The sequence below is a fragment of the Siphateles boraxobius genome, unplaced genomic scaffold (genome assembly GCF_051911475.1).
Source record: "Siphateles boraxobius isolate OS27281-9 unplaced genomic scaffold, OSU_SipBor_1 22, whole genome shotgun sequence".
Taxonomy (NCBI): Eukaryota; Metazoa; Chordata; class Actinopteri; order Cypriniformes; family Leuciscidae; genus Siphateles; species Siphateles boraxobius.
This window is the reverse complement of record NW_027508833.1, coordinates 38,445,096-38,462,895: the sequence shown is the minus strand read 5'-3', so window position 1 is coordinate 38,462,895 and position 17,800 is coordinate 38,445,096. Positions and strand designations below refer to the sequence as shown.

The 17,800-nt window shown below is 38.0% G+C and overlaps 1 protein-coding gene across 1 annotated transcript in view; it reads right to left on the bottom strand.

Annotated features, from left to right (window-relative positions):
* Nucleotides 1–14,215, bottom strand: part of mta1 (metastasis associated 1) — a 49,436-nt gene extending 35,221 nt beyond the window's left edge. The window contains exon 1 of the mRNA XM_077240105.1: nt 13,820–14,215. Within this exon, the coding sequence (XP_077096220.1) occupies nt 13,820–13,847 (28 nt within the window). The 5' untranslated portion in view covers nt 13,848–14,215. The remainder of the gene's footprint in view (nt 1–13,819) is intronic.
* Nucleotides 14,216–17,800: the final 3,585 nt, after the last annotated feature.

Below are 17,800 nucleotides of genomic sequence, written 5' to 3'. Positions count from 1 at the left end.
GTGGAGGGAGAGAAATCTCTCAAGATTTAATTTACAGATCTTCATTTGTGTTTCGAAGATGAACGAAAAGCTTACAGGTTTGGAACGACATGAGGACGAGTAAATAATGACAATTGTTTTCATTTTTGGGTGAACTATCCCTTTAAGACCAACAAAATCATGGAAATCACCTGACATGCAGAAAATAAAAACTAAACAGAACAGGAAATGATATCATGGACTCTCATGACAAGGTCAAGGTCAAGAACAAAACATTTTATAACTTTTGATACAAAGCAAGGTTAGTTCAGGTAGTATAATGTCATGTAAAACAACAATATTTATTAAAAAATAATTTTACTTGTAAATATTTAGTAAAACTGCACATTCACATGTTTTCAGGGCATAAGGTAGCCTAAACACTTTCTACTCGAATAACATCAGTCAATAAAATTAAATTCATTAAATTAAAACTTTTCTTAAAATGGTACCGCATTTTTAGATGATATGCAATATAAAAACTTAGCACATGCTAAAAAATTCCTTTATCATAGCTTCACCTTTATGTCATTGACCCTCTTACTGATTCTCTCAGTCTTTCTTGTGTCAACCCTTGTTTTTTGATGTATGTGTGTGTGTTTGTGTTCTGTGCATGTGCTGTTGGCCTTGCTCCAGGGCGTGTGGGCTCTGTGGAGGCTTACGGCTCTGCGGGACGTCCCCCGCAGGCCTCAGGCTTGGTGGGGTGCCTGGTCTTAACCCTGTGTGTGCCAGGACCTCTGGCAGATTACACCCCGCATACGGCAGACGGCATAAATACACACACACACACACACGCAACAACAGTAATCCCATGGTTTCGGGGGGTGGGGGGACCAGAACACCAAGTCTGGCAAAAACACCTTTGCAAACTCAGTGTTTGGTAACACAGCAATGTGACTACACTTCACATTGACTACATGACTACACAACTACACTTCCTGTTTCATAAAGAAGTCGGTTTACTCGTACATCAAAATGGTTGAATTTGCGGAGAATTTAAACGACAAAAAACAAGTGGAACTAAACTTCAGGAATACTGATAATTACAATCTTTGATTTTGAAAGAATACACACAAAAAAAAAACTGTGTAGAAACAACTTTCAAGTTTAAGGTTTATTTTTTTCAAATTGTATATGTTCTATATGAAAAAGAGAAAATCGCTTACTGCACCTCTAATGTTGTATTATGTCGAGCAGGATTTTAGACCAATCACATTTTATGGTGTGTGGACTGCCCAGCTCAATGCCAAAAAAAAAAAAAAAGACACCAAGCAACCACTCATAGTGGTCACAGCTGATTAGGATGAAGCTTAGATTTAAATGTAATAGATAGCTTTTATCACTGGTCACTTTATACAGTCAGTCCTGGAGAGAACACTCTTCATATGTCCTGTTCAAGAAAAACTGTCTATGGCACCATTGGCTATAAAGAGACAGGAAGTGACTTTGGTTCTTGATGACCTAATATGTTGTCTTGGAAAAACTGGGAGGTTCCTGTATGCTCCTGTTTGTTGTTTTTTCCTCCACCAAGAAGTGTATGCTGGCTGGTCAGTAGCACTTTACTCAGACTTTCAGACAGATGTTACAGTATACACAGTGGTCTACTACAACTGAAAATAAACGAACACAAACACAGTACACCAGAGAGTTAGATGTGATATTTTCTATGTACTGTTTAGGATTTTTAAAGCATATTGAAACAAAATATATACACAATCAAATTAAATTTGCAGCTTTTGCACTTCTCTATTAAAAATGGGTCCTTCATATTTGGGGTCCTTGGCAACAGTGAAGATGAGATGCATTGCACACACTTTCAACTTACAACGGGGACGGGACACATTCTTGCATTCAAAACAGCTAAGCGTAGTACAGCAAAACTGAGAGTGCTTGTTTTTTGCATCTTTAAAAAAAAATTGAAATTTATAAATAAAATGGATTGAATAATAAAATGAGTTGTTAATCTTACGAATCTCATTTGCTGCCTAAAGTGTACAGCTTAAAGACCCCTTGTGGTTTTTAATGTTGTTAATATGTATATGTGGTGTTTTTATTATGCTTTAAGACAAACCATGTGGAAATTCATGTCAACACCATTGATGAGTATTTTCTCCTTAAAACTGCAGTGGAAAAAAAAAAAGTGATTTGAAATCGCCATCGTTTCTTACATCCCAAACTACCCAGTAACCAATCACGTCAACAGCTTTAGCATATCATTAACTGTGAAGCAGGGGAGTCTCAGGTTATCTCTCGCTATATTTTCCTATTGATATTAAGAATCGGAAACATTTAGCAAATTAGCGGGATGTTATGATGAACTGCATGCCTTTCTCCACTGACGATCTAAGTTGCTCAAAACGTTTCTAAGGATGCTGATTGTTAGAAAGGCATTTGCCTGACTCTGAGATGGTGAACGGGAACACGGTTCATGTAACATTAGCAACACATTATTAGCGGTTTGATAACATAGACAAGCCAAAGGCTAATCATATTAATTACCGTTAGAGTCCGACATTGTAGAGAGCAATACATTAAGCGCATTACCATTCTGATGCATTGACTTGTAGACGAGCTTCTGTGAGTGAGTGGAGGCGGGGCTCATTTGCATATTCATGGTTCCGCATATAATAAATGAAGAAAGGGTATAGAGTTACATTTAAGCTATTTTAAGGCATGAATACATTTTCTTTCGCTGGAAAAAAAAACGTTTAAATTTGCCATTTTGGTGATCCAAGTTAAGTTTTAAGGGATACAATTATTGACTACAGGCGAACCTAAAAACATTGATTGTGGATCAAAAGAGGTTGCGAATCCCTGACATACACAGTCATGAATCTTCCACTCCATCTGAGACTCATTCAGCCAAGTGCGTTTGGCTGCATCTATCAGTGTGTATGTGTAAGCCTAGGGCCGCACCTCTTTGCTGCTTATTTAATGAGTACAAGTTCTACCAGAGGCCTCCCAGGCCAGAGCAAAACACGACATGGAGTCAGAGCCTCACACACAACCAGGAGGAGAACGAAGACCTGGATGCACCACTGCTGTCTCTCTCAGCTTCTGACAACCCTCCTGCCATCTCTGCCTGCCTGTGCCCACAGCGAATGCTGTGCCCACATCCCCCCACCAATCAGCAAGCGACACAGCCTGTGACATCACAGTGCAGTCAAATTTCCTGTGATCCAATGCATTGCATGTTGCCGAGCCTTACTGAGACTGAGGGTGAAGGAAAGACAGACAGAAAGAGAGTGAGGGAGAGACTTAAGTGCAGGGAGTGAAGTTGAGTGAAGAGAGACAGACAAAGAGTGAGAGACGCAACGAGCAAGCAAACGTTTAGAAAAGAGATACTTAAAAGATAAAAAAAAAAGTTTAAAGGACATGCACATTTTGTAAAATATATAAACTTCTCGACTTCATCAAATCGACACGCTCACATGCAATCAGGCTGGACTTCAGGAAGTGTAGCTCAACTCAGAAGAAGAGGTCTCCGTGACCCAGCCGCTGCAGGAGACCCCAGTCTGCACAGAGGCCATTTAATCCCCTGACTTAGGACAATCAGACCCCGACCCACGAGACATCCGTTACTATGGCAATGCCAGTTAATTCAAGCTATGCGCCAAACACATACTCAGAGCATTAGTGCAGATCTTAGGTTATTCTTGCTCTCTGCCTCCAGCTTAGGGATTCGAGTTATACAACACCTTCTCCAACAATACGGAAACAAGTGCGTGTCTTACGACCTAAAAACCAGCGGTGCGCCGGAACGCACCAGACACTTAAGGTAAACCCGCTTGTATCAAACCAGGAACTATAAACCTGAGAAGCTCTAAGATTTCATCAAAAATATTTTAATTTGTGTTCCGATGATGAATGAAAGTCTTACAGGTTTGGAACGACATGAAGGCGGGTAAATGATGACAGAATTTTCCTTTTTGGGTGAACTAACGCGTTAAAGGGACATTGTGTAGGAATTTCTCCCATATAGCGGTGAAATTGTATTTTGCATTCAAATGAATTGTGCTCTCCAGCGCCTCGCTTTTTCAAATGCGTGTTGCATCTACGGTAGCTGTTATGTACCAAAAAGCTATGACAGGATGTCTTCTAATAGCACTTCGTCAAGTTTTTCTTCGGGTGAACAGGTTTGTTATTTCAAACAAACTGCAACTTGACACAATAAACAAGCGAATTTTACAGTATGAATTACTAACTGTGAAAAACTTGCCGGGGCCGTGAAGCGCCTCTCGCTGCTCTGCTCCTCCGTTTCTGCTGCTTTCAGTCACGTGACGCTGGCTCTGAACGAAAACGTGTTGTGGAAACACGTTGGCCTAGTACTATTTGACCCTCTCTGCTATTATAGATTTTCAAGATGGCGGAAGCCTCCGTGGACCTACCCGTCACATGTATATAAAGATAATAAATTCTTCGTTTATGAGGATAAGTCAGATCATTGGCAGAGTTATTTGTACACCATTGAGGACATATTTATGAATAAAAATATTGATTTTAGATAATAAAATACTTTAAAAACTTCATTGTCCCTTTAAGGCTGATGTTTGGAGGTTTTTTTAATGTTTTTGAAAGAAGTCTCTTATGCTCATCAAGGCTGCATGTATTGATCATAAAAATTAGAAACATTAATATTTTAAATAACTTTTTTGATTTAAAATGTTATTTATTCCAGTGATGGCAAAATCTGAATTTTCTACATCATTACTCCAGTCTTCAGTGTCACATGCTCCTTCAGAAATCATTCTAATATGATGATTTGGTCCTCAAGATACATGTCTTATTATCATCAATGTTAAAAATAGTTGTGCTGCTTTCTTGTGGAAAATGTGATACATTTTTTCAGGATTCTTTGATGAATAGAAAGTTTAAAAGAACAGCATTTATTTCAAATATTTAGTAACACTATGAATGCATGTCCTCTCACATTTGACTAATTTAATCCATCCTTGAAGAATAAAGGTATTTCTTCTTTCAAAAAGAATTTTACTGACCCACACTTCTGAACTATAGTCTTTATTTATACACTTTCTATTTTGTAATCATACTCTTTATTTTATTCTCAAATTATATAATTACATAATTTTTAGCTATAGATTTCTGTAGTGATGTTTCGGTTTATGTCTCTGTGGTCTTTCAGACAAGACTATTCTAAATGAAAGAGAACGAGGCGTTGTGTGTGAAATTGCAGGGTCTGTAATTGTGCCTCCTTCATTTACACAAAGATCCTGACACAATGTCCACTATGTGACAAGCATTCAGTAGCGTCATTTTTCTGTCCACACTAAAACTAAAAAAGCAGCATGAAGTGACAAAGAAAAATCTAATATTTGATGTTTAGACAACATCAAATGGCATTCATTCTCTACCATTCACTTTCACTGAATAGGGATATTCAAAGAGAAATAAAATGCTTGATTTTGATACTTTATTTAATTCATAGGTCATTTGTTGGATTGTAAAAACGGGTCTTCAACTCCACAATAAAACCGGACATGAATGGACGTGAAACACAGACGGCATCAATTTGAGGAGTACTTTTTGACTCGAACATCAAGTTGGAAGGTCAAGTTCAACTGTGAGCATTTCAAGTATCCCAATGTTTCAATGTGGAGATCCAAGGCTTATTAATCATTTGAAACTGAATCTGAAATTGATCATTATTTGCCAATATTGATATAGCCTTTATTACTTTTACTGGGATTGGCAACACTTTATTTTAATGTGACATAGTTAAACATTACTACATGTACTTACTATAGTAATAACAGTAAATTATGCATGTACTTATTACTATATTAACTGTTGTAAGACGCTATACATCATGTACTTACTATAGTAATAACAGTAAATTATGCATAATTACAAGTAACTAAACCGAACCCTAACCGTAACTCTAGTAAGTACATGTAGTTAATTAACATTACTTTGTACTTATTTGAGTAAGTACAATATAACTATGTCACCTTAAAATAAAGTGCAACTCTGGGATTAAAGGGTCTGTTGATTATGATTTCACTTTTCTTACTTTAGTTGGTGTGTAATGTTGCTGTTTGAGCATAAACAACATCTGCAAAGTTACAACGCTCAAAGTTCAAAGCAAAGGAAGATATTTGCTTTTAAAGAAATCGTTTTTTTTAAGGACTACACGACACTAACCCTAAAATGTACATAACTCCCGCCCCCGGGAAAACGCAGTCCATGTTGAGAAGAGTAAGAGTTGTTGTAGTAGAGCACATTTCGTGAGTCTGCTCAAGCTGTCGCATCCGTCTTTTCACATGCAATACAGTACATAACACAAATGCAATAGCATGTCACTCTGTAGGCATCTTACAACAGTTCCCACATGAACGATTTTATAGATTATCATGACAGAATATGCTAATTGAAAATAGTTAACTCCATATCAGCGACATAAATTCATCCACTAACCATTCAGAAACGTTCTGTTGCATTCTACATGTTGTCACTTCTTCTTGAGTCTCTCCATCTTTGTCTGACTCCAGTTTAAACATAAAAGGCAGAACAGTTTCTGACATTTTTAGTGCGTGTCTGCCTGAGGTAATACGCTGATTTCACGCAGCCGCCATTTTGAAATTGCTCCGGGGGGAAGAATACCGGAAGTGCCGCTTTTAATCATAGGAGAGTTGCGAATGCGATGGCGTATTGTTGCGTCTAATGTAGAAATTAGTTATTCTAAAAATGTACATACATTTCTTTCATACTTTAGACTATATACAGTGAAATTCATTTATAAATAAACTAATTTTTTTATATACAATTCAGAACGTAAAAAAAGAAGCAGGAACGAACTATATACATATCCTATATTGGATATTAACATCCAATAGTGTAAATCGCGGCAGCAGCTTCAGGTTGGTAGTCCAAGGCATTGTTGTCTATCTGTACTTCCGGGGTTCTTCCCACCGGAGCCTCGCTTTCGATTTCAAAATGGCGGCTGCGTGAAATCAGCGTATAGGAACTGCTAACACGAGCTCTTGAAGCTCCGCCCTCTGTGCCGGGAGCAGCAGCTCATTTGCATTTAAAGGGACACACACTAAACAACGCGTTTTTACTGACCTTTACTGATTATTCATTTTAACACTGTGGGGTATTTTGAGCTAAGACTTCACATACACACTCTGGGGACAACAGAGACTTACTTTACATATTGTAAAAAGGGGCATTATACCACCCCTTTAAATTACAAACTAATTTCCTAATAATAGCCTAATAGCTATTTGGAAATTGGTTAACAAAACAAAAACCAAAAAATGTCTGACAATGACCAAAATGGAAAGCACAGGAGTATTTTATTTTATTGGAATAACATGCACTGATGAATCATCCACAATACGTTTAGGAATATGCAGTAGAAAGTAAATGGGACCAATTTTGACTGGCATGATTTGGAACAATTAGATATCACACTTTTAATTGAACATACCAGTGCAATGAGTCAAAAATAGAGAGCTAAAATGTATTGTTTGTCATCACAGTCATTAGGATTGAGCTTAGTAAGGTCATGGAGTAAGACACGGGTGCAAACAGGCAGGGCAAAATAAACATAATGAGCAATGAATTAAAAACACCAGAATAAGTTCGCTAAGAATACAGCATCTGCTTGCAGGCATTTTTAGTGCTAATGGATCATGGGTCAAATCAATTTTTACAAATCAATACGATTTAAACACTTTATCATAAAATAAAGCTACTGCAAAAGTAATGGCAGAAACCAGTTAGCTAATCCTCTGAGCATCTTCTCAGAAACAACGCCATTCGACCCATCTCATTAAAGAGTCTCTGCCAGCTGAGGAACTATTGAATAAATTATAATTTAGCTGTTTAACTGTCAATCACACAACTGTACTAGAGAGATAACTGCTCCTGTGGAGATGCCTCAGGACTCAGAACAGCCTGGGCTGATGCTTTGCTCGGCAAAGACAATTTGCACTTTCTGTAATGCCATCATTACCTGTATTTAAATATTACAGAACTACAATCCCTGTTGTCTTGCTTTGTATACTCTAGATAGAATACCAAATGACCAAATGGAAGAATATGGGAACTTTTTTCTCTCTATCTTCTGCTGTGATTCTAAGGTAATGGATCATCAATATACAGTCAAATTAGCAATTAGCATCAGTTATGAGTCGAACCTTTTGGATGACGAGCATGTCTAATTCTACTGAAATCTTTTGAGCTTTAAGGGTCATTGATAAGTCCCCACTATAAAGAAGAGGAAAGTAGTTTAAAATGTGCCACATTCTTACAAATGTGATCCTTGAATTAATGTTGGTTTAATAGATTTTCTTTTTTAAATCAATCATTAAAGAATCATTCTAAAATGTTGTCATGTGGTGTAACCATCAAGTAAAAAATAACATACTTTCCTTACACCTTGAATACAAGTGAATGTAAACATTTACACATCATAATAATAATAAATTATAAATGGATTAATAATTCATAAACATTAGATTTTTGGGGAAGTCAAAACCATATGACATTTTACAACCTGTAGGAAATCCAGACTCCACAAACACCCATAAGACTGATTTTGTATATTACCTTATATTTTAAGAGCCTATGATATCACTTCCTGTTTTATTTTTCTGCGTGTTGGTTGGGCCACATGACTTTGATTTGTCAGGCAATATTAAAGTGCACCTATGCGATTTTAAAGGTTCCTAATTTTGTTTTAGAAGTCTCCTACAACAGGTTTACATGCATCCAACCAAGGTCATCAATAAAAGGAAAAAGAAATTTCATAATATACATAGCACATCACCTAAAACAGAACCAGAAAATATGAACACATCACACCAGTCCTCAGGTCTTTACACTGCCTGCCAGTTACATTTAGGATTGATTTTAAAGTATTATTACTGGTATATAAATCATTCAATGGCCTAGGACCTCAATACATTGCAGATATGCTCACTGAATATAAACCCAACAGATCACTCAGATCATTAGGATCACATCGGCTAGAAATACCAAGGGTTCACTCTAAGCATGCGAGTCTGCTTTTAGCTATTATGCCAGCCGCAGCTGGAACCAGCTTCCAGAAGAGATCAGATGTGCTCCTACAGTAGTCACATTCAAATCCAGACTCAAAACATATCTGTTTAACTGTGCATTTACTGAATGAGCACTGTGCCACTGTTCTTCCTGTATTTTATTTTATGTTTTAATTATTCTGATTTCTTTTGATTATTTCTGTATTTTATCTTTTATTCTAAACCGTTTTAATTATTCTGATTTCTTTTGATTATTTTAATTTCTTCTATGTAAAGCACTTTGAATTACCATTGTGTATGAAATGTGCTATATAACTTGCCTTGCCTAATTTCGCAAAGTCTGAACCCCTCCTTTCCATGAGCCTACTCTGCTCTGATTGGTCAGACGACCCAGTCAGTTGTGATTGATCTACCGAGAAAGAAAAAAAAATCTGAATTTCAGCTCCGGAGGTTTCATCAGCGTTTGATCAGTGTTTCGAAGAGATGAACGATGCCGTCTGTTTTTCTGTATCAATTCCAGTGCAAGTCCTGTTGAAGTGCATGCGAAGTGAATTTGCAGTGCAGTAAATAGCATTTTCTCAATATGTCAACAACAGGAACCAAACTCTTCCAGACCTCAGCTGCGATTACAGTATACAAAGTAGACGTTGTTCAGGGCAGCCAATGAAGACCATAGGCTGGCATTATGCAAATGTGTTACATTATTACGCATGTATGTAACAGGGAGTGAGACAGGAATTGCTGAAAACTCATTTTGGCAGTTTAGAATCTATTCTTTCTTATTGGAGACAATAACTTTATTTGCCATGCACTTCGATCTTTAAAACTTTGCAGAGGTTTTAAATTCACAAGCAGCTATATTACACAGTGCATGAAAGGTAATATTTAAAAAAAAAAAAAGCATAATAGGGACACTCAAAATTAATATTAAATTGAACATGAACATCATAGAAACGGTGTATTCAAGTAAATGCAATAATTAATTGCATTTTTCTGATATTTATTTATAAATTACCAGAAATGCCATCACAAGGAGTGTCACGTCATTGACCCTTATGCAAAGTTCTGCAGGCACAGATTCCTGGCCAGTGATTTACAGACTCTACTAGGCTCACTTCAGCACAAACAAAATATTAAAGCAACTGCATTTTCCCCAAGGTGGATGTAGAACAAAATGCCTTTTCAAAATGTACCACGAAATAGGCTACGGCTATTGTTGTCTCAGACAGAAAAGTATGAAATTTGCTTGCTTTGTGGCATCATACATCAATTGCTCTCAAGACCAACTGCAGGGCAAACACCCGCACAGACCAGACATAGCACCATACGGACCACAAAACAAGTCACATGGGTTAATTTGAAATTGGGATCATGCATCACCTGGAAGTTTAATAAATAAGCTTTCCATTGATGTATGGTTTGTTAGGATAGGACAATATTTGACTGAGATACAACTATTTGAAAATCTGGAATCTGAGGTTGCGAAAAAATAAAAACATTGAGACATTGAGAAAATCGCCTTTAAAGTTGTCCATTTATGTTAGCGATTATGCTCTATTCACTCACAAAAATAAATGTTTTATATATTTACGTTAAGAAATTTACAAAATATCTTCATGGAAGATGATCTTTACTTAATATCCTAATGATTTTTGGCATAAAAGAAAAATCGATAATTTTGACCCATACAATGTATTGTTGGCTATTGCCACAAATATACCCGTGCTACTTGTGACTGGTTTTGTGATCCAGGGTCACATATTAGAGATACGCTTCCAAAACACCATATATCTCTGCTCACTGCATCCATTGGCTTACGTTTCTAATTCATGGCTCCCAACTCAAACCTGACCCATCCCGAAGAAAGCAAAGTTCAACGCCACCAATCGCAATGCGATTCATTCAATTTCCATCATTTCTCTGGCTGTTCATGGCGGTCTGTTTTGAATTTTTTTCCCTTTGATTTTCTTGGCACATTTATTCTACGCTGGAGTCTAGGAGAAGCCTCCCTTCTGGGAGAAGAAAAGAGAGCCAGAGAAAAGCCGTTAGCTCAATGAGAGAGAATTCAGGCCGACTACCTTCTCCATCAAGTGTGAGGGAGGACAAAGGAGGAAGAGAGCGCTGAAGCATTGTTTCTCCCTCACAGGACATTGTTTCAACCATTATGGCTCCACTTCCAAATTCAATACCCCAAAATCCACTCAAAGGAAAACGGTGATTGTATTGGAGCTATCAGGAGATTAACAAAGAATGTATCTGGGGTTGCTTTAATGAGATCCAAATGACAGTAATGGCACATTTCAGCAATAAGTACGGCTGCACTGCGTATAGGGTGCACAGCAGAGGTCTGAACATGGAGGTGTAAAATTTTGCAAAACTGGCTTCACTCCAGTCTGAGGTTGGCCAATGTTCTTTGTTTGGTCCACTAGACCGATGAGAGAAAACGAGAAATGGAGAGAGTGCAGATGTCGTCGATCAGTCGTATCAGGTGATGCAGTAGCCAGCGGTATGGAGGCCCTTGGAGACTTTCTGCTGGATGAAGCGCCTGGGGCCATTTTCAGTATCAGCAGCCAAAGATGTTGCAAACACTGGGAGGAGCGTGTAACAGATATTTTTGCAATGATCTTAAAGTGCTGAACGAACGCATTCACAAACCTGTGATTTATCTCCGTACAGGACATCCAGTGAGAACAGCGACTGTTCAGAATCTGCTAACTGTATACTGAGTATTACAGATCAATACAGCCTATTTTTGTCTAAATACTATGTGAAAACCGTATGCATTATTCAACCCTTTCAAAAAGTGGTAGGCTTACTTTGTCACATGAATACAAAATGTCAAAATTAAAACTTGAGATAGATAAAAACTTCTTAAAATAATAGTTCAGTCAAAAATGAAAATTGTTGTTTACTCGCCCTCATGTCGTTCAAAACGATTTTGATCTTGCACTTCAAGCGAGTACAGATGAGCTTTTGTGTTTACCAGATTTGATGTGCTCTATGCATGTGCATTGATCAATATTTATGCATGAATAAAAGCCTAAATTAAATACGTTCATCTTATAAAGTGATCGTGTCTCTTCCGAAGACTTGGATTAAACCACTTGATTCATATGAATTAGTTTTACAATGTCTTTATGAACATTTTGAAGTGTGAAACTTTTGGTTGTACTTTCAACAGCCAAAATTATGAGAGAATATTAAATACATTTTAATTTGTCTTCAGCAGATGAATGAAAGTCTAATGGGTTTGGAACACCATTAGGGTGAGTAAACAATTACAGAATTTCCATCTGTGGGTAAACTACCCCTTTAAAAGTTGATAAAAAACTGTGACAGATATTACTACAGCTCATTTGAGACACAGCAAATCAAGCATACTGCTCCTTTTCACAAATATAGTAGATAATCCAGGTACTCTATAAACACAGAAAATCTGAATTCTGTATACTTCATATATTAGAAACATGTTTAAACACTAGAAACATCTAGAGAGAAAAGAAGACGACTCCTGATTGGATGTTTGCAAGTTTAACAAGAATGTGTAAATTCACTTGTAACGCACCTGATGAAAGATCAGCCCCCTGCCTTAAGAGTAAACTTCCCAAGCCAAATACTCTCATTACACCCATAATTACACTATGGACGCTACAAGCACACATTCATTCTCCCTAAATCAGCATAGCCAGGATCCTAATGGATAACTGATACCAACAGGGAATCCGGTACATACAAATGCAATCACTGGAAGGGATAAATTATCAAAAATGTAACTTTTGGCATCATTTACTCCCGTCTCATGTTGTTTCAAATCTATATGACTCAATGACAGCCTCAGTCACCATTCACTTTCAGTGTATGGAAAAACAAATGAAAGTGAATGGTGACTGAGGCTGTCATTCTGCCTAACATCTCCTTTTGTGTTCTGCGGAAGAAACAAAGTCATATATATTTGAAACATCATGAGGCGGGTCAGTAAATGGCAGAGTTTTCAACTATTTACTGTTCCTTTAAATTGATATTTGAGCTTCAGCCACAATAGATAATTGAGTTAATTAGAGATATTTGTGAACCTCTTTTAAATGTGTTAAATGTATATATATTAAAAAGGCAGCAGTGCATTTTTGGCGGCATCTTTCTTTATTAAAACAGACCAATTTGGGTATGCCAATATACATCTCCATTAAGTTAATTCTTTGACACATAGCATTCCATACTTTATATCTACACAGCTTCTCCATGAGCACTTAAGTCACTGGACTCAATCTACTGGCTTAAAGTGTATGTGCAAAAACTTTCTCCATTACATTCAATATCTATAAAAAGTAAATTATAAGGCAAAGATTTGACACTGTACCGTCCTCTCCCATTACAATTAGGAGTGTTTCTGACCGGTCAGAGTGTCTTAAGTGGGGCGTGCAGCTCAAACTTTAACTTAAAAAAAAAATCAAACGCTTCTCTTCTGTGTACATTTAAGAGTTACCCTCTTGTTACTAACACTCAATGACACCCGCACGCGCTACATCATGCTAACGGCAATACATGTAGCGCCAGTTAGTAGTAAAAACATTCTCGGGGTCCCGAAACGAGAGTGTTCCTCTTCATCTCGCTGCTCGCAATCACCATCATCATCCTCTCACTGTAGTCCTACAGTACTTTAAAAAATAAAAGAGGAAGGACAAACCTAAAACTGCTAAGCCCTGTTACGAAAAAGCATGAACGAGAGCGACACACACAAAAGGGCACGACATTTTTTACCCAGCATGATCTCTTACCTCCGACCCGGTACATGTTGGCTGCCATGACTGCCCCCGGTCCTGCCTGGCGTCTCCAGGTAGGGCTTTCTCTCTCCGCCGCCGCCGCTGAGTGCTGTGCGCTGGAAAATGGTGGATTGATCAATACGAAGCGGACTAGTGAAGGGATCTTAAAGAGACAGTGCACATATTTTTTACGAAGCCGCGTTCCACGGGGCGGTGTGAGGGATCTCGTTCACAATCACCCGCGTGTTTAGAAACACCTTCTCAACAAAGCGGGATCCTTACGCAGGAGCAGAGGCTCGGGCCACGGGGCTGGAGAGCAGCGCGAGAGGGGAGGGGAAGGGGTCTGCACGGTCGGGCAGCATCACTCGCGTTTCCCCGCCTACTTCAAATGACCAAAACCATTGCTGCTGTACTACTTTGGACCCGCTAGAGGCGAAATGAAACAAATAAACAACTGTTGCTCTCAGACTAAGTTTCAAATGAAGATTTAAACGAGTTGCCTATAATAGAACAAGGAAAGGAATTCCTCTCTGTGGATCATGTTTGAGTAACTGGCGCCTTCAAAATGTTGGATTTGCCACTGTATGGTGCTATGAGTCCAAAGATCGCATCCCAGTGTCTCAATAATATTCTGATGCTGAGATTTGGCTGGGTCATGGGTCACTTATATGGTTGCTATGTGTGGCTAGTTGCTAGGGTGTGAGTAGCTACAGTGTTTCGGAATTGCTGTTTGTTGGGCTGAGTCAAAAGAGACCATTCAAAGACTGATATGATTCTTTTTCTACTTTTTCTTACTTTTCTTTTCTTTTTTTGCAGTTGCATTTAATTTTTTTGTCTTGTCTTCGTCATTGTTTGTCTTGTCTTTCCTCGGTATGCAGAGGTTTTGTCTGGAAAAAGAAAATCAGTTTTACCTGCCAAGCAATAGTTAGTGACAGTCTGAATATGCCTTGTTCCCTACAAGTAGTCAAAAATAGAGTGTGAAAAGAGTAGTAGCTATTCTGTAAAAAAACAAAACAATGTCTGCCTTAAATTTTTAAGTACAATCAATTTGGATGTCATTTCAACTTAAATTACATTAAACTGACTGAATCTTGTATAACATAACAAAGGTTGAAAATTGGTTCTTATTTTGATGAGTTAAAGCAATGTAAAAACATATGTTGTTGTCATAACTTATTGATCATATAATTTTCTGTGTATGTCCGAATTCATATGTTCATAAAGTCTACTAGTTCTGGCATGAAGTGCGCATCTGATGGACACTTTACTATCCCATGAGGCCACAGGAAAGAGGTTGGAAATGGAAGTGAAAAAAAACTTACGCCGTAAGTCACATGACAGTGGTGACATGGTGAATATACAATGTCCGGATTTCATTCATACATAGATAGAATATAATCATTTTTATTCAAATGTAGCTACCTACTCAGACAGTATGTGATTTCGGATGGAGCTGGGGATTGTAAAATGGAGATGGATTTGGATATACTCACTGCTGAAAAGATCAGGATATTTGGTCGCCAAAATATGTTGTGTTTTGGATGCTGGTCTCCCCATAGGCCATTAAAAATCTCATCAAGACTTCCTTAGTCAATCAGCTTCACCATCCAAGTTTTGCTGGTCAACAGCATGCCGCGAAAATTCATGCAGGTCTAAGTCTAATTCAACCTGAATAAATCACATAATTAACTTTACTTTTCACATTAAGCTTAACTGTGGGTTACTGTATTTTTTATTAAACCTGGGCTGAAGCCACTTTTAACCCTGGATAACATTTTACATTTGCAATTGTAGGGGTTAGAACTTCTTTTAACCGCTTTTAAAGGAATAGTTCACCCAAAAATTACAATTTTGTGATTATTTACTCACCAACATGTTGTTCCAAACCAGTGTGAGTTTCATTCTTCTGTTGAACACAAAAAAAAGATATTTAGAAAAATGTTGGTAACCACTGTTGATGGTAGCCATCGTAACCAGTGACTTTGCCAAGTAAAATATCAACATATTTTGTTGATCCTAGAACAACATGCTCATCCGAAAATATAGTCCTAACCCTAAACCTGACCCTACCCATTAGTTATCCCTAAAATCAGAGGGAAATTATAGGTACATAACACTGATGTAGAAGCACTTAACCCCGGTCGTAAACCTAAACTTGGCATAAACTCTAAACTTGTCCCTCAAATCTGATTGGTTGATTGGAAATGTTGTTTCGGTGTCAACAGAGATGTTGATCCAGGAACATGTTGTATGAAGAAATCACGGTCACCCCATTGACTTCAATCGTTTTTTTTCTATTGTTTGATTATCAACATTTTACAAAATACCTTTTTCATTTTTGGGTGAACTATCCCTTTAAGATGTACAGTGTGACACATGGAACAAGACAACCAGGATTTCATTAAACCAGGCTTAAAAATGGCTCTGGGTTGATATGTCAAGTGTGCAAAGCCGAATGGTCATCTTGTGGAGCTAAGGGAGATGTTTTGAAGGACTACCAAAAGCTGTCTTTCTGTCTGAAGCACCTTCTGGTACATAATAAAGAAATGTGGTAGTTTCTATGTCTGTTTAAGTTCTGAGCAAGTAGTCTAAACATTGGTTGACAGTTACTTAACCAGATTTTTATAAACTGAGGTCCTGTTTTATTTATTTGTTCACTAGCCTTGGAATAAGCTCAAAGTCTCAAAAGCCAGTTTATAATTATACTTTCCAAGCATACACAACTACAAAGATTTAGCCTCTTCTAAGTTTGGTCTAAAGGAAAGTGGAACACTGCTTTTCAGAAAGGCGTTGTGGGTGGCACATAAACTGGTCATTAAATAATCTAAATAATCAGATTAAATAAATTTCGTTAACAAAATTCAACCAGATTACTTCTTTCAATTCTCTGCTCAAAGAATGTAAACTCACACTGGTGCACAGATGCAACATACAAAAATAGGTCGTGAGTAAACAGGGCCGTCGTCGCCCACTATTTTTGTGCCCCCACAATATAAGCAAATAAAAATGAAGATGATCATAAATTGATTAGCAAAACATATGTGATCATAAACACTCCTGACTGATTTAAACGAGGCTTGACACGTGTTAATAATGTCGTTTTGGTGGAGAGGATTCAGGGGGTGCTGAGTGGGATTTCGTGAGCGCTGGTTTTGGCAGGGAATGGTAAGGCACCTCATGTTTGGTGGTTGTTGTTAGTGAAGGCAGAGAGGAATGCTGTGGTGAGCAGCTGATTTACACCATATGAAAACCTTACAAACTGAGCTCTGCCTCGAGGTGTAATCTGCAATCACATGACCGGCCTCAGCCAATGGCAGGTTTCAACTTACCCTCTGTGGAGACTCACAACAAAGCAAGTCCCTGCTGCTGATTTGTGTGAGTGCCTACGTATTTATTAGTAGATGTGTGTGTTTTTGGGGCCTGACTTCAAATTGAAGCAATCAAATTACCACACCAAGCGATCATTAAGCGGTTATCGTGATGTAATGATGTGTTATTAAGTTGTAGTACTGTTAATTTTCTGCATCTGTCCATACCAAGGACTAAACACCTCTAACATGCAGTGGAAGGCCTCGGGATTCATGAACTGTGTCTCTCGATCTTCCTCGCTCTCGGCAGAGCCCCAGCTGGCCTTCTCCCAGGGCTCTTGCGTTAGCACAGCAGGAAACTGCTAGAGAAACAGAAGAAATCAATTAAGGCGTGTGGCCTGATCAAGCTCTGTCTTTTCTTGTGTTCTCTTTATTACGGACTTAATTACAGCCAAACACGGTCCACAAATAATATAACCGTTGTTTCCTTCCATGGATGTGACTGTGGCTCTCAGAAAAAAAGGTACAAAAGCTGTCACTGGGACAGTACCCTTCAAAAGGGTTCTAATATGTAGCATTTAGGTACTAAATATGTACACTTTTGGTACCAATATGTACCTTTAAGGGACTAATTTGCACTCTTTAGGTACAAAGGTGTATCTTTTGAAAAGGTACCGCCACAGTGGCA